The 26923-nt window shown below is 41.0% G+C and overlaps 1 protein-coding gene across 1 annotated transcript; it reads right to left on the reverse strand.

Moving 5' to 3' along the window:
- Positions 1–1143: 1143 nt before the first annotated feature.
- LOC123809361 (Golgi apparatus membrane protein TVP23 homolog B) lies at positions 1144–25274 on the reverse strand. Its single transcript, XM_045824493.1, has 7 exons — positions 25129–25274; positions 21742–21824; positions 20430–20574; positions 13188–13277; positions 11910–12041; positions 4927–5055; positions 1144–3609 (listed from the first exon to the last, which is right to left on the reverse strand). The coding sequence occupies exons 1-7, from the start codon at positions 25138–25140 to the stop codon at positions 3583–3585; spliced, it is 618 nt and encodes a 205-aa protein (XP_045680449.1). The 5' UTR covers positions 25141–25274; the 3' UTR covers positions 1144–3582.
- Between the last annotated feature and the right edge of the window lie 1649 nt (positions 25275–26923).

Genomic DNA, 26923 nt, shown 5'->3' on the forward strand with positions numbered 1-26923 from the left:
GAGGAAGGCTGGCATGTATCACAGATAGTTCCTGCATTTCTGTGTCCGCAGTACCTATCTCAGTGTCCGGTACATTGTGGGTACTAAATATATTAGTGTATTTATTCATTCAGCATCTGTTCATTCATCAGCACTGATTTTAATTAACTGCACAACAGGAAACATGGATTTAGTCCTCATGCACTACTTGCAGGCTAATTTTCCAGGAAAACCATCATTCCCCATTAGACAAGTAAATAAGGTACAGCAATGTAGCTGTTTCATATGCAGTTTATGTTGGTGTGCTGCCATCTAGTGGACAATGTGCAAGTTACAAATACGAAGATTCCACAGCACAGTTGAATTTCAATAATCTGAAGAACATGACAGGATGTGTATCAAATATTTAAAAATTATAAATGAGCCCTGGCAGGCATAGCTCAGTGGATTGAGCGCAGGCTGGGAACCAAAGTGTCCCAGGTTTGATTCCCAGCCAGGGTACATTCCTGGGTTGCAGGCCATAACCCCCAGAAACCGCACATTGATGTTTCTCTCTCTCTATCTCCCTCCCTTCCCTCTCTAAAAAATAAATAAATAAATAAAATCTTTAAAAAAAAATTATAAATGAATGTTACAGTAAGTTACCAGCTCATTGTCTTATGATCTATAACTTGTTCTAAGTGAAATAAAAAAGAATCCACATGCTTTCCTGTAACTGACTGCTTTGTTCTCTTTGAATTCTCCATGCCATAGATTGGAAGTGAGTCTAAATTAAAGAGAAGACTTCTGATGGCCCTACCTTTAATTAGCTAAGCAATTCTGTTCTACTTTCTGAATGAGTTACCATTACCAAGTGCTTGCCATGTGTTTGAGACTAAACTGAGTATTTACGTGGCTTATCTATCTCATTTAATCCTTAGGGACCTCTCCCTCCACCCCCCACACTAAAGGGTAGGTAATGTTACTTATGACTCTCAGCTTACTGCCTCGTCTGTAACGGTGGGATGAGTAGCTTGTTCAAAGTCAAAACCAGGATGCAGAACTGGATCCACAACCAGGGTTGGCATGACTCAAACACAAGTTCTTCACGACCACATCTTCCTCCATGCAACACCTCCTGCTTTCTAAGAAGGCTATGAGGATGAAATGAGCCACATAAAAAACTTTTTGGAAAAAGCACAATGTTTGAATGCTTATATGACAATGTTAACACCACAAAATAGGTATAAAATGCTTTATGATCTATTGGGACAACCATTTACTTCACAAAAGTATTCAGTAAGGATTGTTTTTCCTCAGTGGCAATGTCTCCTCTTTCATTGATTTTAGTCATTTTAGTCTTTTTTCCTAGTCAGTTCCTTCCTTTTCTTTCCTTTGGGTTTACTTTCTCTTCTTTTTGTAGTTTCCTGAGGTGAAAGATTAGACTATTGATCTGAAATCTCTTCTGGTATTTTTTAAGACTACTTTTTAGACTACTTTAGATTCACAACAAAATTGAGAGGGTGATACAAAATTTCCCATACACTCTATACATCCACAGCCTTCCCTGTTGTCAACGTCCCCAACACTAGTTACAATCAGTGAACCTACAGTGACACATCATAATCACACTAAGTCCATGCTGTACCTTAGGGTTCACACTTGGTGCTGTACATTCTGTGAATTTGGACAAACATATAATGACATCATCCCAGTATTATAATATCACACAGAATATCTTACTGCCCTAAAAATCCTCTATGCTCCATTCCCCTCTCCACCCCAATTCTTAGCAACCAATGATAATTTTACTGTCTCCATAGTTTTGCCTTTTTCTGAATATCATACAGCTGAAATCATACAATATGCAGCCTTTTTAGATTGGCTTCTTTCACTTACTAATATATACATTTAAGGTTCCTCCATATCTTTTCATGGCTTGATGGCTCATTTCTTTTTAGTGCTGAATAACATCTCACTGTCTGGAGGGACTAAAGTTTCTTCATTCACCTACTGTAGGACATCTTGGTTGCTTCCAGTTTGGGGCAACTATGAGGAAAGCTGCCGTAAACATCCATGTGAAGGTTTTTGTGTGGACATAAGTTTGAAATAAATTGAAATAAATACCAAGGAGCCCTAACCAGTGTGGCTTAGTTGGCTGGGCATCATACAGCAAAGCAAAAGGTTGCTGGTTCGATTCCTAATCAGGGCACACACCCAGGTTTTGGGCCAGATCCCTGGTTGGGGGCATGAGAGAGGCAATCAATCAATATTTCTTTCACACATCTTAAGAAAGAATAAAAAGACATTAGAGACAAGTATTTCCTCTAAAAACAGTAATGTACCCTAATGAATCTTCCTGTAACCCATGTTTCCTTGGGCAAGTCACTCACTAACCTGAAGCTCCATTTCATCACCTGTACAAAGGTCTCACAAAACAGATCTGTCACGAGGATCAGATGAGACTACACGTGTCAAAGTGCTTTGTAAACAGTAGAGTTTTATACAAATATAAAGTTATGCACCTTCAAAGCTAGCACTCCAATTAAACAAAACAGCTTTTACAAATTTTTAACAATGTATAAATACACTAACAAAATAATCTGTTGATTAAGACTCCAGCAAAGTTTAAGTATACCTACAAGAGAATTTACAGATTCTATAAGCTTCTAGACTGTTACATATATTGCTTTTTAAGAAATATTAATACAAATGCATGATTTATAATATCCCTACTACAGCAAGAAAAAGATTCATAAAATAAAATGTCTTTTAGACATTTATTATGCCACATATTTAAATGATTATTCTTACTATGACATAAGAATAATACTCTTTTGGTGGTAAAAGACAGATTTCATTAGGCCAAATACCACTGAAGCTCTTCCAGGAAGTTCCAAGTAAAGTCTGACTACCCTTCCTCAAAAATGAACAGAACAGCCTAGAACAATCTCTAGGCATCCCTTACACACAAACTGTGAAGATTCATTTATATCAATTGGGACAAAAATACATGACTTGTTACAAATAAAAATAAATAAAATTTTACAAACTACTTCACACCACTGACTCAAATTTGGTTTTAATCTGCCTATGAATGCTTAGGATAAGAAATTTCATCATGAGTATATATTAAGCTGTAAAATTAATAATTATTTCTAACTTATACATAAGTCAAAGCGCTCACCCTTACCATGGAAACAAAACTTACTTCTGAAGATAATCTACAGAAATAATATATAAACACGTAAGACTTTTGAAATGAGATTAAGAACATCCTTCTATGTTCTACGGATCAAAATGCAAAGGTCTTCATTACATATGTACATGAACATAAACACTTTCACTAAGTGCAATACATGGACATTACATGACTGTGTGCGCACAGGCACACCGTGAACCCACCTCTGATAATGCTTCTAGCAGCATATTTTCAAGCCCCAAATGCTACAAATAAAAACCTAATATGAAAACCACGTTTTGGTTTTTTTTAAGTAAATTTTAAAATGAACAAACAAACCCAACACTCCTCTCTGCAACATGTACTGAGTTCTAAAATGTTCCGAGTCAAGAATCTCTTCAGTTCTCCCAATGTAACAGAACACATAGGCTTTCTCTCTCTCCTCAGGAGGTCTGATCATCTCCAGTGTTCTGCAAAAGAGTAAGAACTCCTTAATAAAAAACAAAGCTATTTTACTTAACATACCAGACTTCAAAGCACTAGGAAAATATTCTGTATTTGTATGCAGAGCTAGCTATTATATTAACTTACATTCAATGGCCCAATTAGGTTAAAAATTACAAATATGTTAGAGAAGCAAATCAATAGATCCATCCAAATGTACAGCAAGCCAGTCTCATTTTAGCAAAGCATCACCAGGTGCCATGTAAGCCTACTAATCCTATACATGTTGTGTCAGGCTCACCTGTATGCAACGGCCACCCCACTTCAGAAACACTGGAAATCCCAAGGGAAAAACCCCACTGAAGCACACACTTGACAACTAGCACAAGGTGGGCCACAGCAAAGATATACTGGGACTGCGCAAAAACCCTCGGGAGGAGAATCATGTCCCTACAAGAATATTCGTTTTCCCTACTTCTTTATACAAGAGAAACTGTACAGTAGAGTGAAAAGAACAATGGCTTTCAAGAGAGGAGAGCCAAATTAAGCCCTAGTTTTATACCACTTATTAGCTGTATATACTTGAGTAGGAACTTCATCTCTCAGGGCTTTAGTTCTCTAAACACAGTCCTTGGACCAGCTGCATCAGTACCCACTGGGGACATGCAAATTATGAGACCCCCCTCCCAGATTCACTGAATAAGGAAGCTGGGAGGTGTGACCCAATGATCTGTGTTTTAGCCTCTAGGTGATCCTGATACACGCTCAGGTCTGAGCACCACTGTCCAGCACGACACTGCTTGCCTAACCTACCACATGCAAACCAAGATGCCATCATTTTTCCCAAGAGATTTAACAAATACTGCTTATCCCACTGAAAACCCTGATTTAAATAGTCGTATTAAGGAACTATAATAAGACCTGTATGTTCTAAAAAAAAAAATCTAAATTCTTTAAAACAATCTTTAATCTTATGTTGCTTCTACTCGTTCTTACTATACAAACCCTAAAACCATGCAACAGCAGTCTTCAAAACTTCTGGAGCCACTATAATTAATGAAAAGCTACTGAACTTAAGATACTTTAAAAAAAATAAGTTGTTATCAATGACAGTTTATCTCTCTGGTTTTAAAATATTTTCAGGACACTGACAATACATTTCTAGAATGTCCTAAAGCCTCCCAAAAGTAATCAAAGCATCTTTATCATCATGATCTCATACTTAAATAGGTACCTTAAAAAACTTTAAGCATTTCATAAAAATGAAACTCTACACAAGTTAGAAATCACTGCATTAGTCACGACCACATCAAACTCACACCTCCCATCCAGAAAACACTTACTTGTCTTAAGAACTGCTTTCCCAGATACGATGTGGCCATGCTGGTCAGATTCTTCCTGCTGCCCACTTTGCACCTGATGTAGCCATATAGGTTGGCACCTTGTAAAACCACACCCATGGTAACCACTGCCTGGGGAAGAGAAAAATAATCAATGGATGGTTACTGGCCTAAATTTGATTAACCTTTCTCTATGCCATGAGACAAGGCAGAGTATCACAGGAAAAAGAAAAGGAAGTTCTACAATGGGGGTATTGCTCCAAGAAGACTGCTTCACTTGCCAGAGCAGATTGACCCAACATATGCTCTGCACAAGGCACTACATCAGCCACCCAGCAGATACTTATTAAACACATACGCTGTATGAAGGCACCAGGCCAACCCCGGGAATGCAGTGGGGGTGCCATTCTGTCTCCATTTTCCAAGGGCCCGTGTATAAAGATATAAAAAAAGTAAATGAGACTGAGAAGAGGCTCAAATGTTAATTACTCCTTAAAGAACTACTTACATAAGAATGGTCAAGAAATAGATCAAATTCAGTAAGCTAAGCGCATGCAGAGGTGAATCTCTGCTCTACTCTGTGTGTCTCAGCTGGCTCCCAGGAGAGCAAATCTGTGCCTCTGGGTCGCCATCAGCAGGTGTGTCTGTCTTCTGAGAGAGGGGGGCAGATGGGGTGAAGGGGCTGGAGCACTAGGAGGAAGTACACTTTGGCAGCCTTGCTGTTTCTTGGTGGGTACCTCAGGGATCCTACAAATGACCCCACTAAGATCATTCAGGACTGAGAATGAAAAAATACTACTCTTAAACATTAAGAAAATAAAGTTCATTAGGGCAAAGTAAGGAGAGCGCATGATTAAATATTCTAGAATGAGCTGGCAAAGTTTTCATGTAAAGCAGGGCTGTCAAATTCATTTTCCCCGGGGGGCCACATCAGCCTGGCAGTTGCCTTCAAAGGGCCCAATGCAATTTCATTTCCTTAACAGTTAAGGAGTAGTTACATTTATACAGTCCTAAGATTACATCTGGCCCGTTGGGCTGATATGGCCCCACTGGGCTGATGTGGCCCCACTGAAAATGAGTTTGACGCCACTACTGTAAAGGGCCAGGCCACTAACATTTTGTGGGTCATAAAATCTCTGTTGCAATCACTCAGCTCTGCCATTCAAGCCCCAAAGCAGCCAGAGACAACATGCTGTTCCAAAGGAAAGTTTTCAAAAACCTGAGTGGGGCTGAATCTGGCCTGCAGGCCATAATTTGCCAACATGTTCTTGAAAAAAACCAAGTTACCAATTTGTCTGCTAGTGAAAGGATTACCTAGGGAACATTTACACCTTTAAAAAGTGAGATAGCTGAAAAGAACTTCTTTTTCCAATCCAGACTTACTGTCCTTAACGGGCTGTACAGGTGATTTTAAGGAGATGAGAGGACTTAAATGTTTCAATTAAGGAATAGGTTCAAATCTTTAGTAAAGGAAGTATGTAGAGTTGTACTTTCTGTTTTAAATGTATGTTTCACAGAAATAAACACATTAGAATTATATAAGGTTGCTAGTTACCTAAATAAACTTAAAACTATGTTTTTATTGAAACAGATTTCCTTCCACTTCCCATAGTTCTCAAATTGGGACACTCCTGGTAAGTGTCACCAACATGCCAGGGCCCCTGAGTGCACAGACTGAGTATGAGTAGCACCAAGGCATCAATGTTATCCAATGGCAATGGACCTGAAAATGTATTTTTAAGTTAAAACAAGCAGAATTCTGGTTTACAATGGCGTAGTAAAGCCAGATAACAAGATCTCCCTCCCACTAAGATATAAATAGCAAACAAACTTTTTTTAAGGGCACAAAAGCTGGTACCAATAAATATAAAAAAGGGCTGGCTGTCAGAGAAAGGGCCAGCTTGGTGTTGCTCTATATAGCTCCTAACTGTCCAAAGAAGCTTGAAGAAAAAGTTTTACTAATAATCAGCACGCCTAAAAACTCAGAGGCAAAAGGCCAGAGGAAACAGATAACCCTAAGAAGAAAATGCAGAAACAGATATGAAAGCAGCAGCCCCTTCCAACCCAACTGAGGCAGGAAGGTCCCAGCAACTTGACATTTGATGCCCCCTTGTTTGGGGGGTAGGGGAGAGGAGGACAAGGAGGAGAGGAAGCACAGAAGGACCACCAGTCATCAAGTGGAAGACCTTAAGGGAACAAAAAGTGGGAGAGACTCGTGAAGAGCCTGGGTGAGGCCACCTTCCAACCCCGAGGTTTTAACGTGAGCCCAGACTCCTTTTTTCATTGCCTTCGCCAGCTCGGGTTTAGGGAAGTAGAACACTGCTAAAGAAAGACTGAGCTTTTTAGTCTGATGTAGTCCCATCTGTTCATTTTTCCCTTTGTTTCCATTGTCCTGGGAGACATATCGGCAAAAATAATGCTCCCACAAACATCTGAGATTTTAACTACCTATGTTTTCTTGTAGGATCTTTATAGCTTGGCGACTTACACTTAGGTCTCTTATCCATTTTGAGTTTATTTTTATGTGTGGTATAAGTGTTGGGAACCGCCCTGACTGGTATCAGAAGCTGAAACCCCCACCTAGGCTAAGGCTAAGGGAACGCCCTTGGAACCATAAGCCAGCAAGGAGACAAAAGCTTATCTTCCTGGCAGGAATGCTGCTTCTGCTGCTTTATTCATAACTGAACCCCCAAAAAGCTTGGTCGGTTAGCCAAAGACGGGTAAGATTCCCCACGGGGGAACGACCTAAGACAGGCACGATCACTTTGGGAGGCACCCCCAAAAGAAGGACTTGGGGGGCTGCAGCAAAAAGGGGGTGATGGACCCTCGCTCCTCGGCTTTGACATAGCCTGAGTTCTCAGCATCTGGGGAAAAAAACCTCCTTGTCTCCCAGTTGCCTTAGTTCCCTTGCTCCACCTAAGCCTGAAACAATGACAGGGTGGTGCAGCTTGGTACTGAGAAGTGCGGATTCCCCAGGGTGATCAGGCCTAAGAAAGAACATATAAATTACTGTGAAACCTCCTTTGTTTAGAATGCTCTCAGTTGAATGAGAAGGGTCTTAGGAGGAAGTTATTTTGTTCCTCAGTCTTACAGCTCTTTGACCCCCAACTCAATAGACCGGCAGAGTTCTTTGTTTTCTATGGTTCCTTACTTCCCCCTAATGAGTACTGTACTTTACCTGAATTATTATGCAAAATGAGCCCAATAAAAGCAGGTATGGATGGTAAATCGGCGCACTCCCCACTAGGGGGGGTGGCCATTTCGTCCCTACTTCCCCACAGAAACTAGTCTGTCTCTGTGCATGTGTTGTTTTTTCTCGCGTGTTTATCGTCGAGCCATCCACAGCGTTCCGTGGTCACTGCTGGCCGGTGACCCATGCGCAACATATAAGTTGGTGGTCTAGTTTCATATTTCTGCATATATTTGTCCAATTTTTCTAACACCATGTATTGAAGAGACACCAATTCGAAAGAATATATGCACTTTGTTCATAGCAGCATTATTTACAATAACCAAAATCTGGAAACAGCCCAAGTGCCCATCAGTAGATGAGTGGATAAAAAAGGTGCATTTATACAATGGAATACTACACAGCCATAAAAAAGAAATCCTTACTGTTTGCCACAGCATGGATGGACTGGGAGAGTGTTATGTGAAGTGAAATAAGCCAGTCAGAGAAAGACAAGTACCATATGATCTCACTTATATGTAGAATCTGATGAACAAAATTAAATGACAAACAAAACAGAAACAGAGGTATAGACACATGGAACAGACTGACAACTGTCAGAGGGGATGGGTGGGGGTGAACTGTATGAAAGAAGGTGAAGGGATTAGAGAAAAAAACATATATGATGACCCATGGAGAGAGACGACAGTGTGGTGATGGCCAGAGGGAAAGGGGAGCTGGGGTGGGAGAGGGAGGGCAAAGGGGAGGAAAACGGGGACATCGGCAAGAGAGTCAACAGTAAAAATAAAGGAGGAAAAAATAAAAGAAAGACTGGGCTGTCTCTCCCAGATGGATGCTAAGGCTCCGGGGCCTCATAAAGGGTCTAAAGCAGAAGAGACCCAGAACAGAACACATGCCCAACCAGGAAACAAGAACTCCACTTCATAAAAAGAGGCAAAACCCAAGCAAGCCAGCCCAGGCAGCCACAGGCCTGGCTCTGTTCTCTTCCTCATGCTCGTGCCTCAGACCCCTGAAGCCTAGCTCACAGCGGAGCCCAGATACCTCCGATACAGGGGACGGCAGTCAGGGGAAATCACCCACACTAAACCAGCATAAAGAGAAGGTCCGGGCAGAGCTGCCTACAAGCCGGAGCAAAATGGAGAGGGACAAAGGGAAAGGCGTCTCTGAAATACTATAGCAAATAAGTGAAAATAAAGATCATAGTGTGCAAGAGATAGGTTAAGAATCTATTCTGAAAGAAATACAGTCCATCAAAATAAAAAGCATTCCTGGGAATACTTCGACCTATGCAAGAATCTGAAAGTAAGAACTCAGAGAGAATGAAGGTAAGATAACATAACAGGAGGAGAAGATAATGAAGCTGGCAGAGCTAAGGACATACAGAAAGAAGCCTTCGCCAACCCAAAGTAGCCCGTTACTCTCTCCCTTGCACACTCCACTCTTACCTTGTATCATTATCAAAGAGCCTCTCCTCCCTTACTTACTGGGTGTCCACATTACACTCCCGGAGAACATAAGGTCTGCCAGAGCAGTTTCCTTGTTTATCCATCTGCTGACAATATCCCCAGTGCCAAGAACAGGTCTGGCATATAGAAGACTCATAAAAATATTTGCTAAGTGAATAAAGAGAAGAAAACTTGAGAGCTCAAAGCAATTACAGATGGTAGATGAGAACAGACAAAAATGATCCAACAGAGATAACCAGTACCTCAGAATCAGAGAAACCAAAAAATAGAACATAAATAAATGTAAAGACTTAACAGAAGACAATTTTCCTGATTCAAAGCAAAGTCTGCACCTGCATGTTAGAGGAGCACACAGTTTCCAGAAAAATCAATCTAGAAAGAAACACAAAGGCATTCTGGTTATGATATTTTAAAACTTTAAGAATAATAAAAAAATTCTTTGTCCAGGGAGAAAAATGATTCACTCACTTACATGGAGGTTAAGTAAGCCTGGCCTCAGATTCCTCTGCAAAAATTGATAGAAGAAAATAATGAAATAATGTCTTCTAAATGACAAAAGAAGCTGTGACCCAAGAATATTCACCGAGCCATGTTGTCATTCAAGAATAAAGTCAACAGGCTCATTTTCTTAAACATGACAGAGCCAAAGGAAAATAACACTTAGAAGTTTTTTGAAAAAAATCACCCAGCAATGAAATGTAGCTAACCATTCAGGAGGTAAAAGGAAAAGCTCCAATAAAAAGATTCCATCAATGTATTTTAAAATACTATCGGCAAAGACTGAACAAACAGTCCAAAATATAGTTCAAAAGGTAATTGTTACAAACCTTGACAGCAAAAATAAAGCGAACAAAAAAAACTCAGACAATAGAAAGGGAAGAAACAAAAGAGAGAGCCTAAGAGTATTTCACTTCCTTTCTAAACAGTCTGTTAAGTCAATAAGCAGGTTTAAGTGTATTGCTTAAAATAACTAAAATAAAACTACACAGTCAAACTTTGAGGAGTAAAAAGTTTTACGCAGATTTTCGACTGCACAGGGGGTGAGCACCCCTAACTCCCATGTTGTTCAAGGGCCAACTGTATGATCAACAAAAATACAGAGGTGGAAGCAGGGAGGAAAGGTGGGAGAAACCATGAGTGTTAACCTGACCATCCCCATACCACAGCCAGAAATCAGATATGAGGCACTTTCTAATTCATGAAAGACTGTATGATACAAACATGTAATTAAGATCAATATTAGAAAAACTGAAAGTAGACAATAAGCCTTCCAAATTGCAAAAAAAGATTTATGTATATGTACATACAAAGAAAAAGAGAACCTATACAGCAAAACAGAGATAAGAAAAGAAGAAAAAAACATCAGTAAGGCCAAAATATATCTGCTATCAACAATTAAGTGAGACAAACTTTACTAAAAGAATAAGACTCACGGTCTGGGGCAAGTAACAGATTACATTTTCCAAAGATGGTAGCAACAATATCTCCTGGTCCACATGCTCTTCTAGAAGCTCTTTAACACCTACCTCCACCTCCCACCAATCAAGGTGCAAAGCCCAATTCCCAACCCCTTGAACATGAATAGGTGGCAAAGTGGTGCTGTGCCGACTTCTGAGGCTAGGCTGTTGTTATGGGCTGAATCGTGTCCCCTAAAGTGCATACGTTAAAGTACTACCCCCAGGATTCCCAAATGTGATTACATTTAAAGATGGGTCTTGAAAGAGGTAATTAAAATAAGATGAGGCCACCAGAGTGGGCCCTAATCCATACGCCTGATGTCCGTATAAGTAGAGGAAAAGAGGACACAGACACATGCACAGAGGGAAGACCATGTGAGGATCCAGGGAGAAGATGGCCATCCAGGCTCAAGAATCAGAGAAACTGTGAGAGACCATAAAATGACTGTTGATGTTTTAAGCCACTAAGTTTTGACAAGATTTACTATATAAGTAATAGACAGCCAGAACAGGTTACCAAGCAATATTTTCAAAAAGACCACTCTGTTAGTTCCAAATTAAGCTAAAAATGTTTGTTCGGAGTTTACTGAACATCTCGTCCAACAAGATAATGTGATAAATACAGTCATCTCTCTACAAGGTGGGTTCAATTAAAATTATGCTGAGCACCTGGAAAACTGGTGAAGCGAGGTCTTTAACACAGCTCCGCTCAACAATACTTAAAAAGCAGACTGGGAAATCAAACTTGGGAAATACATGATCAAGCTGCCTATTCAACATAGGTCCCGAAAGTTGGCCTAGACGGTTGCTTACTGAGATTAGCCCTCGGGCACCTTAATGGATTACTCCCTATAGCTCTGCCCTGATACTCACCAACCACTTCACTCTGAAGGAGAAGAGAGCACTAAAGGCGAATATCACCCACAGCACAGGGCAGGCAACAAGCCCTAACCAGAAGATTCTCGACTCAGCCTCTGAAACAGTTTTATTCTCTTGAGAGGATGCCTGTAAAAGAACATGAATTTAATAACCAATGTTTTGTGATATCAGTATGAAGTTTTACACTTTTAATGAAAAACATCTTACCCTCAAATTCAAATAAATTAACACAGACATCCCAAGTCCTAAGTCAGAAACTCCCCCTCCACCCCCCCAAAAAAACAGTTAGTAGATCTACCACTACTATAATTTTAGGAACTGGTTTTAATATACTTTGTTTCAAATCAAGAATTTGTCGTCTCAGGGCAGAGCAGAGTTTAAGGTGGTCTGATATGCTTCTATTCTATCCTTGTGTTTATATTCTTCATTCATAGGGAAGCTTTAAATGATACTTTCTCAGGGGAAATTCAAGGAAATCAAGGCTATAGTCCTCCTAAAAGGTCAAGTTACGGTCCAGAAGAAAATGGAATTAAGCCATTCTGGACAATGACCAGAGTATCTTATCAAAACCCAACATTTAGAAGAGTGGTGAGTTGTTTATTAGGCAGATTTTACAATACAAAGGACCACGGGTTCACTGAGCATACTGCTGCTTTGTGAGAAATGCCTGTCAGGGTGCTTCCAAGCAGGAGGCAAGCAATTTCCCTGTTATTGTCTCTAAGAATTTTGTCCTCTGACACCCACACTGATTTCCACAGGGAAACAAAGCTCAGTATCGATAAGCAGGCCAACCCAAAACAGACCAGAGCCCCCCTAGAGCCCCTGAAGGTCCAACTTAAAGAACAGACTGCTCCGATCACTTCAGATTTTCTGTCCAGCTGCAGTCCTTCCATTTCTGTTTCCTGCCCACAATGGAAAAGGACCATGGGAGCAAGGACACAGCAAGCTATGAGAAGCAGTTATTCCAGGCCAGGCAACATAAAGCTGAAGGCATCAGAAAAAGACCCTTTATCAGAGAGCAGCCCCAAACAGGAAGCTCAGCACACGGTGTTAAGTTCACCCTCGAAGGATTCTTCCTATACACACACTGTTTCTGGTCTGAACTGGTCAGAAAAATATAAATAGATTTAGAGGGCCATCTGGTTTAGTGTGGACATGTCAAATGTTTGGGATAGTACTTTCAATCTTAAATACTTCACCCATAAATATTCTAATGTAATCTACAACTAATTTATTGAATGGCACTCAAAGCAGGAGGAGAGAGGAGCATACCTTCCTGGACTCAAACACCCAGTGACTTTTTCCATCTTCATCAATATGATTCCACCAACGCAGGCCAACCATTAGTCGACCTGTGACATTCTGGTAAAGATTAATATACATATGCTTTAAAAACATTATTTAAAGATCTACCATAAGGTCATACCTCAGTGTCACCTTTCATAAACAAAATAGCGCCTGTTTTACCTCCGTAATACTGTTTTATACCATGACATACCAGGCCTGGGTAAAAGATGAAACAAAATGGCAATGGGAGGACCAGCAGGGTGGGGGTAACAGCATAAACACCTTCACCAACATTACCCTCCCCTTCCCCTCCTGAACTCCTGTCCTTTCTCCCATTCCCTAACGTGTTCCTAAGCCCCTTGCTCATTAGCCACTCTGACCTATTTTTCCTATATATCCTGACTGTAGCTACATGTATTTTGTAACTGTATATCTCTAAAAATGGTTGTTATGGGCTGAATGTTTATGCTCCCCCCAATTCTGTATGTTGAAACATACAGAACCCCCCAACATGTGGTGTTAGGGGGTGATGAGGATTAGATGGGGTCATGAGGGTGGAGCCCTCATGGATGGGATTAGTGCTCTTATAAGAATCAAGGGAGAGCTTTCAACTGAGAAAGACAACGGTTACAGGTACTGGCCTTCACTCAGTACCTCAAAGGTACCAAGTTCTCTTCCCTAGTAACATAACAAATTACTCTGATAGCATTCCTAATGTTTATTTACTCAACAAATATTTACTGAGTGTGTAATAATATGGTGATAGCAGGTACGTTTCCTATCCTTTTGGAGATTTAAGTGCTGTGGGGAAGAGAGACAGTCAACCAATGTGTGTATGTTCCATTACTGAACATGCTAACTACTGTGAGAGAGAAGGGTGGGCTTCACAAGTCTAACAGGGAAAAATGACCTAGTCACTGTATCTGAGGAATCAACACTGGGAATGAAATGTAAAGGATAAGTAGGAATCAATAATGCAAGAAATTTTTAATCAGTGGCATCCACTAATAGAGTTCAGGGGTTCTGTGAACTTGGATGGAGAAAAACTGTATCTTTATTTTCACTAACTTCTGGCTAAAATATAGTTTATCTTTCAATTATGAATGTAGACAATTAACCATGGTAGAATTAACAGTACCTGAGGTATTATCACAATAAAACCACAGATACTTTTCACATTAAACTATACTTGTTGCAGATATCACAAAATATTAAGTTCATCATTGCTTTCAGAGTAATTAGGCCTAATACTAGGTCTTACTATTTAGTACATAAATAAAGTACATACCATTAAATCAGAAAATGTGTCATTTTAATGTTTTCATTATACTTCAATATAAGTGACTTCCTTTGACTTCCATAGTGATATTTAATCTTAATGTGTTTTCTTTTCTGTATTTAAAAACACTATTCATAGCTTCATAAGACTACCAAAGAAATCCATGGCACAGAAACAGATCAGGAATCACTGTGTTGAGGTAATGTGTGAATGAGAACAATCCACCAGGTGGATAAGCAGGCATGGAAGCCCTTAGGAAGAAAGTAAAATCTATGGGTTCATGAGACTTGGTGATTGGGATATGAAGAAGGCAACTCATACATTTTTGGCTTGCTCACGTAAAAAGAAAAAATAAAAGTTGATCCAAGGCCCTATGAAAGGGAACCCTGGTGGAAGAGCTGCATCTTGGGGGCTGGAAGACAAAAAGCAGTATTTCACACATGTTGAATTTGAGGTGCCTCCAAGAAAGTCAAATAAAATTGTCAAGAAGACAGGGACTTCCGGACAAGATGGAGGCATAGGTGGACGCACCGTACCTCCACGCACAACCAAGATAGGGACAACAACAATTTAGAAACAGAATAACATCCAGAAATGACAGAAAATTGATCTGAATGGAAGTCAGACAACCAAGAAGTTGAATTAGACCCGAGCATCCAGACCAGTAAGAGGGGTGGAGATGAGCAGCCAGGCGCAGGTTGCAGCGTGGAGAGCAGAGAGCAGTGGGACCAGGCGCATAAGGCATCTAGGGCACGCAAGACCACAGCAGGTGGACCCTGAGTGTGCAGGCAGCAGCTGGCAGACCCCAGCCCAGGGGTGGCAACCAGCAGCCAGCAGACCCAGTGAGGAGGCGATTGTAAAGCAAAGCAGTGCTCACAACCCAGAATCACAGCGCTGGGAAATAGAGCCTCGGGACACTGATTGAGGACACTTGTGGGAGAGAGACACCCAGCCTCACAGGGGAGGTCCTTGGAGGGTCCCACGGCATGCACAAGCCCAACCACAGGGGAATTGGCACCAGAGGGGCCCAGTTTGCTTGGGGGAAGCAGCAGAGGGGACTGAGGTCCCACGGAGAACAGAGCAACCACCCTTGTTCCCTCTTGACCCCACCCCCACATACAACATCACAACCCAGTGACTGGGGTACCCTGCCCTGGTGAACACCTAAGGCTCCGTCCCTTACTGTAACAGGTGAGACCAGACCAAAAAAAATAAAAAGAGAGATGGCTCAAACAGAAGAACAAATCAAAGCCCCAGAACCCATCACTTTAAGTGACCGAGAAATAGCCAACCTATCAAATGCACAGTTCAAAACACTGGTGATCAGGATGCTCACAGAATTGGTTGATTTTGGTCGCAAATTAGATGAACAAATGCAGACTCTGATAAGAGAAATGAAGGAAAATGCACAGGGAACCAATAGTGATGGGAAGGAAACTGGGACTCAAAACAATAGAGTGGACCAGAAGGAAGAAAGAAACAACCAAAGAGGAAAGAATGGAGAAATAAGAATTCAAAAAAATGAGGAGAAGCTTAGGAACCTCCAGGACATCTTTAAATGTTCCAACATCTGAATTATAGGGGTACCAGAAGGAGAAGAGGAAGAGTTAGAAATTGAAAACTTATTTGAACAAATAATAAAGGAGAACTTCCCCATTCTGGCAAAGGAAATAGACTGCCAGGAAGTCCAGAAAGCTCAGAGAGTCCCAAAGAAGTTGGACCCAAGAAGGAACACACCAAGGCACATCATAATTACATTAGCCAAGGTAAAAATGAAGGAGAGAGTCCTAGAAGCAGCAAGAGATAAGGAGGCAGTACCCTACAAAGGAGTTCCCATCAGATTGTCAGGCTGATTTCTCAAAAGAGACCTTACAGGCAAGAAGGGGCTGCAAAGAAGGATTCCAAGTCATGAAAGGCAAGGACCTACATACATCCAAGATTGCTCTATCCAGCAAAGCTTTCATTTAGAATGGAAGGGCAGATAAAGTGCTTCTTGGATAAGGTCAAGTTAAAGGAGTTCATCATCACCAAGCCCTTATTTTATGAAATGTTAAAGGGGCTTATCTAAGAAAAGAAGATTAAAAAAAACATGTATAGTAAAATGACAGCAAACTCACAATTATTAACAACCACACCTAAAACAAAACCAAAAGAAACTAAGCAAACAACTAGGACAGGAACAGAACCACAGAAATGGAGATCACACGGAGGGTTAGCAACAGGGGAGTGGGAGGAGGAGAGAGGAGGAAAAGGTACAGAGAATAAGTAGCATAGATAGGCAGAAAATAGACAGGAGGAGAGCAAGAATAGTATGGGAAATGCAGAAGCTAAAGAACTTATGACACATGGACATGAACTAAAGGGGGGGGGATGTGGGTGGGAGAGGGTGTACAGGATGGAGGGGAGTGAAGGGGGAAAATGGGACAACTGTAATAGCATAATCAATAAAATATATTTTTTTAAAAGACAGATGGATAGGTCTGGAATAGCAAAGACAAACCTGGGCTGGAGACACAGATCTGGGAGTCAACCTGGCTTAGTGATACGCATCTGAAATCAGAAGCATAGATGACAGTACTTAGGAAAAGAATAGAGGAGAAAAGGAGGAGCCTTAAAGACTATAATTCATTTGGTAGAAGTGCTAACATTTACAGGATAAGTAAAAGAGAAGAGCTGGCAAACACCAAGACCAGCCAGAGGTCTATTTTATTGGCATTTCAAGTAACAGTTCTTAGAATGTTTCTTCCTCCATTTTACCATTTTCTAATTCTTTACTTTCTACTTTTATCAATATTAATTTTCCTAATTTCTCTCAAGCTGATTGCTTTTGTTTTTAAAACTTCTGCACCTGCCCTGGCTGCTTGGCTTAGTTGGCTAGAGCGTTCTCCCATACACCAAAAAGTTTCAGGTTCAGTCTCTGGTCAGGGCACATATCTAGGTTGTGGGTTCAATCCCCCATCAGGGCTTATATGGGAGACAACCAATCAATGTCTCTCTCGTTCCCCCTCCCTCTCTAAAATCAATAAATACATCCTCAGGTGAGGATTGAAAACAGTTTAATTTAAAAAAATTCTGGACCTCTAATAATAAAAACTTTTCATCTATTTTTTTTCCTCTGAATTCAGCTTCATACACATTCCCAAAGTCTATGTGTAGATGATCATTGTCATTAGGTATAAATAATCTATTATTTATACTTTTAAAATATCTTTAGGTATAATCTATTATTTATACTTTTTATTTTCTTTTAAAGCCAAGATATTTAGCAGGTTGGCTCTTTTTAAAATTCCAGTTTTCACTATCACTTTTTATTAATTTCTAATTTTGTTGCACTGGGCTAGAAAATGTACCTGCTTTAAACAATATATTTCAGTTTTCTTTATCGTGACAATTAATTTGTACAAATGTTGTACAGGAACTGAACTCTTGCCATTAAATTATCCTTGGACATAAAAAGTTTCAAATATTGCTATTAAATGGACCTTTTTACTTCACTCAGGTCCTTTAGACATTATTTGTTTTTTGTTGTTTTGATCAATCAGAGACAGGGGCTTGTTAGAATAGAACCCTATCATAATGTTCCCTCCATCTTCTTCTAGTGTCCCTAAGTTTTTAACTATACATAGTTTGACATAATGTGATTTTGTGAATGAGCCTCACTGTGACTCATAAAATAACCTTTTTTGTTCCACTGAACGCTGTCTTACTCTCATTTCTATTTTGTCTAATGGCAATATTCTAATGACAAATTTCTTTTTGTTTGAACTGGTCTGATGTTATCTTTGCCTTTTTACACTTTTTATAATGTCATGATTTTAGTTAGAATTTTTTGGTTGGACTTTGATTTTTGACGCAATCCGAAAATTCTTATCTTTAAGAAGAGAATTTAATCAAATCACATCTACTGTTGTAACTAATTTGCTACCACTTCCATCAATCACTTTGTACTATGTCTTGTGATATTTAAGCTTCCTCGACATGTGCTTTCTTATATTATCTTGCTTTATAAAGTATGTTTTCGTTACTCTTATCTTCTCCAATAAATTACATAACTTATTTTAAATTTTACTAATAGCTATCATTAAAATTTTAAAACCATTGTTTAACATTTTTTACCCCATCAGAGTAAGGAATAAAATAATAGCAACATATGACCATTAACATTTAAATTTAAAATTTTAAAAAATAATTTTATCTTTTTATTTTATTTTTTTAAAGATTTTATTTATTTATTTTTAGAGAGGGAAGGGAAGGAGATAGAGAGAGCGAGAGAAACACAGAGTGAGAGAAACATCAATGTGTGGTTGCTGGGGGTTATGGCCTGCAACCCAGGCATGTACCCTGGCTGGGAATCGAACCTGCGACACTTTGGTTCACAGCCCGCGCTCAATCCACTGAGCTACGCCAGCCAGGGTTATTTATTTTATTTTTTAATGATTCTCTCTCTTCTTTTGACAACTGTACTGAGATTTATATAATTGTGACACATCTGTGTTCTAACTAGGTTTGGAACCCTGCCTACCCCCTTCCCAAGTTCATTTAACGATCTCCCTACCTTGACTTTTTAATTGTGTTTCACATAGCATTGGTTTGGATATCTGTAAATAATTTTGCCGCAGATAAAAAGGTGACATTTTTTAAGCCCTCATTAAAAAAAAAAACAGCTTATCTGAAAATATACTTTTGGGCCACATTTTTTAAAACCCTAAACCCAGAAGTATTTAGTTTTAAGAACTTGGAAATTACCAGGAAGAACTGAGCAAAGGCCATGTTCTGTGTGGCTAAACAGAAATTACATGAACAAGAACAACAAAAAATACATTCCTCAAGACAAAATTGTGACCAGGATACAGTAAACACCTTAGAGCATAAAGCAACAGAAGAAATTCAAAGAAAAACAATCCAAAGAAGACTGTAGAAAAGGAAAGCCTAGAGAAAACAGACTTTTATAATTTTTATTCTCAGCATTTTGTGGCCTATGGAAACCAGCTGCCAGCAAACCAATCACTTCTGATATCTGTAAGAATCAAAAGATCTGAAACGGCTGGGTTGGTGGATGTGAACACATTTGTAACATCTTACTGGTCTTTGAATCAATATACATGTCTCTGAAATTCAAAAATTAGCTCTTGCTTTTTTTTTCTTTGATTTTTCCCCTACCATTTTACTATGAAAATTTCAAAACACATAGATAAGTCTAGTTTTGCACTGAACACAGAGGGTCCATAGTTAATATTTTGAAAGTTACTACATCATCTATCCATTCATCCATGTACCCATCCATCCCTCTACTTACCACTTTTGAGTTTGAAACCACTTCTTACACTCCTCTCTATCCTCCACAACAGGGTTTCTCAACTTCAGTACTGCTGACATTGCGGGCTACATAATTCTTTGTTGTGGGGAGCTGTCCAATCTGTGCATCTTAATATGTTTAGAAGCATCCCTAGCCTCTACCCACTAGATGTTTCAAATAGCACACTTCCCCCACCTCAGTCGTAGTAACCAAAAATGTCCTCAGACATTGACATGTGTCCAGAGTGCAAAACTGGCCCCAGTTAAGAAATACTGCCCTACAGCCTTCACAAATGATGGGTACTCCTGAAGTATTAGTGAACAAACTACCCTGGGGTCTTTCTGGAAATCATATATGGCACAGCTGGAGGTGACCCTGAAGCAAAACCTAAGAACTGGATTAGACACTATATGCAGGTAAAGCAGCTGCGGTCATATTTATTTGTTTAATTTTAAGGCTGATGTAGGTTGACATAAGGCGCACACAAGTGAGTAGAATAACCTATATGTGATCTGATATACTTGGCACTTTAACAAGAAAATAATTTAATGCAAATCCAAAATGCTAAGATTCAGGGGTTTCTTTTTTACTGTTTATATGCCATTCAATCTCATCATATTAAATGGTTTCAAATAAAAATAATCAAACCTACCTTGACTGCCCAAAAGTCACATGACAACAACAAGATAATTGTCACCATACAAGCAATAAAGCTGCTGCTCAACAATTCACAGAGAAGATAGACAACAATTGCACTGACTCGAAAGAATAAATGGAAAAATGATGCCACTGGATGTCTGAAAACCAAAACATAAAAAAAGAAATGCAATTACACTTAGGTACTGCAGATGTTGATGAAAAATCTTCAGCCATAGCATAACCATGCAGTTTGGTCAAAATAAAAGAGATGCTGTAAGGAAGAAGAAAACCGCGTACTTTTCTTTTTTAGTAATCCCATTATTTGACCAAGCTCTGCTGTCACAGTCAATATACTATGTAAACATGACGTTAATACCTCATTGAATATAAACTTTCACAAAATATATAAGAAGAAACTTAACCAAGCTTGGAGAAATATGGTAATCATACTCTCAGGATTAAATCCTATTTTCCTATGTCCAAAAATCATGACAAAAAAATTTCTAGGTCTTCAGAAACCACTTCAGGCCTTAGACAAAGTAACCATCAGGAAGAGCCGTTTTTTTTAACAGCTCTACTGAGATATAATGCATATACCATACAATTCACCTATTTAAAGTATATGTTTCAATAGTGTTTTATGTATTCACCGACTGTACAACCATCACCATAATCCACTTCAGAACTCTTTCATTGTCCCAAAGGGAACCCATACCCACTGGCAGTCCCTCCCCATTTATCCCAGCCCCATCCCTTCTCTAGCCCTAGGCAACCATAAATGTACCTTCTGTCTCTATAGATTTGCCTACTCTGGACATTTCATATAAATGAAATTGTACAATATGTGTTTTTTTGTGACTGGCATCTCTCGTTTTCAAGGTTTAGGTAGAACTTGATTTCATTAAGTGAATTTCTTTAGAGAGAACTAAATTTGAAATAGAAATATTTGCCTTGATATTTTCATGTCAGTTTATACAAAAGATGTAATTTTGAAATTTGCACAATAAATCAAAATGTCATAATGTATCTACAGAAGCCATCTAAAGAAATGATGCATTCTTAGTGCACAGTAGCTAGAATGAACACACTAATGTTTACTTAATTGGATTTGCAGATTTGAAAACTCACTGTTGAGTAAAATTCCATATGCCACTCATTCCCAAAGAAAATCTGAAATGCCATTTTTGCCTCAGATCTAAGATCACATTAGTGATATACAACATTCACAAGTACATCACAACCAGTCTTCCCCGAATCAGCTGGCACCAGTCTACAAGCGTAATGGCACTGGACATAAACACCACTCTTAGAAATTACCTTCATACCTGATTTTGGATTTTCTGGGTCTAGCAGCTGCTTCCTCTTCTGCATCAAACAGTGCAACATCTTCAGTGTCATCATTACTATCCTAATAAGAAAATGAAATAGCGATGAAGCAAAATGAATTCAGTATGCACATGCTGACTGCATGCAAGGCAGCACGCTAGTCAGAATGGAGAACATGATTAAGACATGGTCAAAGCCAACTGGAATTCACAACCTAGAAAAAGCGCAGTTCCTTCACCCCCATCCAAATCATCTGGCAAAACCCCCACATGATAATCCAAGTATCTGCTGTCTCCATCCCTACCCAAGCTATTGAGCCCTGTGAGAAAACCACCAGTGTGCAGAGGATGCTCCTGCAAAGTTAGAGACCACTGAGGCTATGGGGGATAAACTCAGTAATTTTGGCTCTTTCCAAGAATCATCTGACTTGCATTATTTCCCTGACCCATTCTCACAAATCTCTCTTTTTCTCCAAAAGCAAAATCATCTATTTGTGCTCAGAATCACTTCTTTTCCTGCTGTCTTAGGGGCTTGTTCCATCAATTTTATTTACACTTTTTTATACCTTTAAAGGTTTTTACTGGGTCTAATTAGCATATAAAATTCTTCAGGGGTCCCTTGTAGCAGGGGTCCCTTGTAGCAGGGGTCCCCTGTAGCAGGGGTCCCCAACCACCAGGCGTTGGACCAGTAACAGTCTGTTAGGAACAGGGCCACAAGCAGAGCAAATCCTGTCCACCCCCCTTCTCTGAAACCAGTCCCTGAAGGTTGGGGTCTGTGGCGTTATAGCATGAAAAAAAATTTAAGAAATCCTAACCTTGAATCTCTCCTTCTATCTTCTACTTTCTTTTTTTCTTTTTTTAAAGATTTTATTTATTTGTTTTTAGACAGAGGGGGAGGGAGAGAGGGAGGGAAACATCAATGTGTGCTTGCCTCTAGAGCACCCCCTACTGGGGACCTGGCCAACAACCCAGACATGTGCCCTAACTGGGAATGGAAGCAACAACCCTTTGGTTCACAGGCTGGCACTCAATCCACTGAGCCACACCAGCCAGGGCTATCTTCTTACCTTCCTTCCTACAGTGTTCCTTCCTTTCACAACTTTAGGCTCCTAAGAATGGTTCACATTTCAACTCAATGCAATTGACTTTCAGCTTCAACCACAAGATATCTGCTGTTTATACCTTTACTGGTGCCAGCCAGTCACCAGCCTCCCTGCTTCCATTTCTAGTCATATGCTCAGCTCTACTCCAGCCTCTCATTATCTACTGAGTAAACCTCCCAACATGGAAATAATACCACATTATCCTCTGCCCCAATTCTTCTATGGCATCCCTACATGTACAGGATAAAACTTACTCCTTCACACACAGCATAGATCTCCTGATGTGATCCCCCTACTCACCTTCTGATACTCCTTCCCACTGGACAGTACAGCGATAGTTACTGAATGTTCTGAAAACTTGATGCTCTCCCCTCCTCCTGCCTTTCATGTTTTCTCTACCCAGAAATCTCTTCCCTTCCCCACCCCCTACACAGCTCACCTTTAGGCAAACACCAAATCATCTTTTAAATTTCAACTCAAATACTGAATTAGCAGAGAAAGTTTCCCTGAAATCCCCAAGCATACCATTTCCCCTGTTCCCACAGCACTTGAACAAACTGCCATTTGGACGTCCTTCCTGCAAGCCTACTCCTACCTCCATCCAGACGCTACGGAAGGAGCCCTCATATCTAGCAAAGCGCCAGGCCAGGCAGTGTAGTGTTTGTTGAAGCATGAAGAACACAGAGGAGGCGATCCCCTGTAGTATGTGGCAGACTGGGAACAGTGCCAGGAGAAACATAAGTGCAAATGGGAGCACAGGAAATAGGCTCTGGAGAAGCTTCCTGCAGGACAGTTTATCAGCTGGGCCTCAACAGAACAAGTCAGTCTCCTGCTCCTTCTAGTCCCTTGACTAGGTACACTTTCAAAGGTACAGAAGCAAGAATACACACAAATGTATAGGGAAAGACCAAGGAGCCCACAGGGTAAGTGAACGGTGGAAAAAGTAAGGTAGGAACTAAAGCTAGAAAGGTAAAATGAATTCAGATCTATGAGATTAATGGTTCTCAACCTTGGCTATAGGCTGTAATTACACAGCGTGCATTAAAAATAAATAAAAATTTTAAAAACCTGATACCTGGGCCCCACCCCAAAGTTCAGATGGATGGTCTGGGCATCAGGATTTGTCAGAGCTCTCTAGGTGATGATAATGTGCATCCAAGATTGAGATCTACTGTATGCTGCTCTTGATTGAAAGAGTGCCATCTCCATCCTGCAGCCAAGGTGATCTTTTCAGAGTAGGTCATGTCATTCCCCTGTTTAAAACCCACAGCACTTTGGCTAAAAAACAGACTCCTGTCCCTACATGTCCAGATCTGACCCCTACACACCTCTATGAACTTTCTCAGGCCACCCAGTGCATTAACTGTGGTAGGCCCAATCATGTGTCTTCTCACATTACCCAAGAAACCCGAGTTCTAATCCCTGGATCTTGTGAATATGTGCGTTTACTTGGCAAAACAAATTTCGAAGAAGTGATTAAATTAAGGATATTGAGATGGAGGCCATCCAAGTGGCCCCAGTGATGTACTTAGAATGGTCCTGATAACAGAAACACAGGAGGGTCGGAGTCAGGAAAGGTGGTGAGGCCATGAAAGCAGAGGCCACAAGAGTAAAATGGAAAAGTGGCCACTGTTTCTAACAGGGGACCTCAGTAACAGTAGTGTCTGGGCCATAGCAATCCTCCACCAAGGGAAAAAACACCAATGATAATCTAAGTGAAAGTGCACTTTACAATATTTTTTTAAATAGGAAGAGAGTATTTAATTATTCATACTAGTCTCTGGTTGTCAAGTTGTGGACTGTAATTAAATCCATTAACCGCCATCAATTCAGGATCAGTTTGGCAACGTAAACTTGAAAGCAAGGCCCAAGCGGAGGCTCCCATTACTACAGGATCACAACGCACCCAGAGAGGTGAGGCTGCCACCCCACACTCGCCTGTCCCCAGACAGCTGAGAAGACTGCAACCTCCCGCGAGGGCGTCTAAACGGGCGGGCACATAAACGACCAGCGCTCCGCGCGGGTTGACAACGCGCTTTCCCACACCGGGATCTCTTGTCCCTCAGCACAACCTGGGTCACGATCCACCAGAGGCTTCGGGGCGCCCAGCCACGTCCCCCGGACAACAGCCCTTGGCTCTCCCGCCCACCCCGTTCCTCCTCCGACTCTTGCCGAAAGCCAGGAAGCCGACTCAACGGCCCCGGGACGCCCAACTTGCGCCACACCACTTTCCAGGGCGAGCCCCCAGGGACCGCCACCCTTTCGACGCGCCAAACCCCCTCACCTGCGACAACATCACGACCCCACTCCAGCCCCACTTCCGGGCGCCACGTCAGGCCAGGTGGAGCCAAAGTACACCCCAGCCCGATCCCGCTTCCGCTTCTAGGCGCCTCGCGGGAGGAGCGTAAACGGGGACTGGGCGAGCGTGTGGGCGGGGCGCACGGCTAGACGAAGCGAGTGGGCGGAGCGACTCCTGGACGCGGGGACCCAGGGGTGGGCCGAGCTCGAGGTCTGGGTGCTGGTGGAGGGTCGCGTAGTGCGGGCTGGGGCGGGACGAGAAAGTGGGCGGGGCGACCAGAGATCGAGGCTGGCTGTGCGGTCCTGGGCGAGTGCTGGTGAAAGACCGAGGAAAACCAAGCTGGGAGGAGATCCTTAGTCCCGCTGTTGGCTTCAGAGTGAAAGCTTCGTGGTTTGTCGCGTGGAGCTGTTGTTGCTCCCTAAGATCTGTCATTACCACCAGCATCGGTGTCCCTGAAGGCGGGGCTAGGGTGGATGGCTTTATTATTCCATAGTTGCATGTTGTTTGAACGTTTTACTGGACATGTTTTCCTGTACAGTATCCTATTTGTACCTTTACATTTTAGAAGCAATTGAAAAATGTTAATGTGGTCCTGAGAAGGGGTAAAAAGTTATTAAGAGGTACAAAGCAGGAGGATTGAGTAAATAATGAAGGGTTATACCACGGGAAGAAAATGGAGACCGGGAGACTCGGAAACAGTAAGAAACAGAGTTTGAGAACTAGCTCTGGAGTTGAGCTTCTGGATTTGAGTCCGCCCCACCCCCCTCCACAGGCTCTCATCTCCACATTCACCAATTATCTAATCTCCATGTAAATCTTTCCTCAGTTGTAAAGTGGGTCTGATAATAGTAGCCTACAAGGTAAGTACGTAGTAAACTGAAGATGGTATTCTTACTACTGTTTTAAGTTTAGCTGCTGATGTTGTGATCTTGTGAGAGGACAGAATAGTGAGAAGCTAGGAAAATTCCTGGGCTAGAGGAACGGGGAAACAGACAAGAAAATGAAACAAGGCCAAACAGTTTGAGAAACTTACAGTCGCATGGTAAATTGCAAGACCTTATCTCCCCTAAGGACAGTTGAGAGCTGATGGTTTATACCTCTCCTCCCTGACCAGAAAATACATAGCTTAAATCACTGGTCTGGGAACTTCCTTTAATACTTCTCCTTGCAGCTGCAAGATACAACAGGTGTCCAGGGAAGAGAAGAATGTTAGGCAGGATAGATAGTAAACCAAAGCAGGGAGGGAAAATGAGACGTGTCTCACCCATTAATTCAGCAGTCCTGTTCTGAAAATCACAAGAGAAACACAAGATAAACAACTATCTTTTATTGAGCTTATTCACAGGGCTTAAGCCCTGTGAAGAAGAAGGAGAAAAACAAGACCAGGGTGCACCTGTGGGGAGAAAATGACATTGGTCAGCACCCTGTAGCCATAGAAACTCACGCCAGTGCAAGAGCCTCCTCTATCCTCTGACCCCAATAAAAAGCCTGAGCGCTCACACACACAGGCACAACTCTCTCTGATTCCCAGAGTTTCCTCCCTCTGCAGAGCTGAAATAAATCTTATTTTCACTATCAGTGTCCCTGAGTTAATTTTTTTTTATTTGGGGAAACAAGAAGCCAAATTGGTTTGGGGTTTGGTTCAGTAACAATCTTGCCCATATGAAGGACCTGAAATTCAGGGACTGTAAGTAATCTTTGACACTGATTGTAACAGCATCCTAACTATATGGTTTATGGGTCAAACTGCTGTTGAAGTCTCCTGGGATAATATGTACTA

Source organism: Phyllostomus hastatus, unplaced genomic scaffold, assembly GCF_019186645.2.
Source record: "Phyllostomus hastatus isolate PE091 unplaced genomic scaffold, TTU_PhHast_1.1 phas_scaffold_55, whole genome shotgun sequence".
Classification (NCBI taxonomy): Eukaryota; Metazoa; Chordata; class Mammalia; order Chiroptera; family Phyllostomidae; genus Phyllostomus; species Phyllostomus hastatus.

Coding starts and splice junctions, on each gene's coding strand:
- LOC123809361 (XM_045824493.1), bottom strand. Junction 13,278..20,429: donor GTGACTTTTGGGCAGTCAAG/GTAGGTTTGATT, acceptor AATCTTTACCAG/AATGTCACAGGTCGACTAAT. Junction 5,056..11,909: donor CCTTCAGAGTGAAGTGGTTG/GTGAGTATCAGG, acceptor TCTCTTCCCCAG/GCAGTGGTTACCATGGGTGT.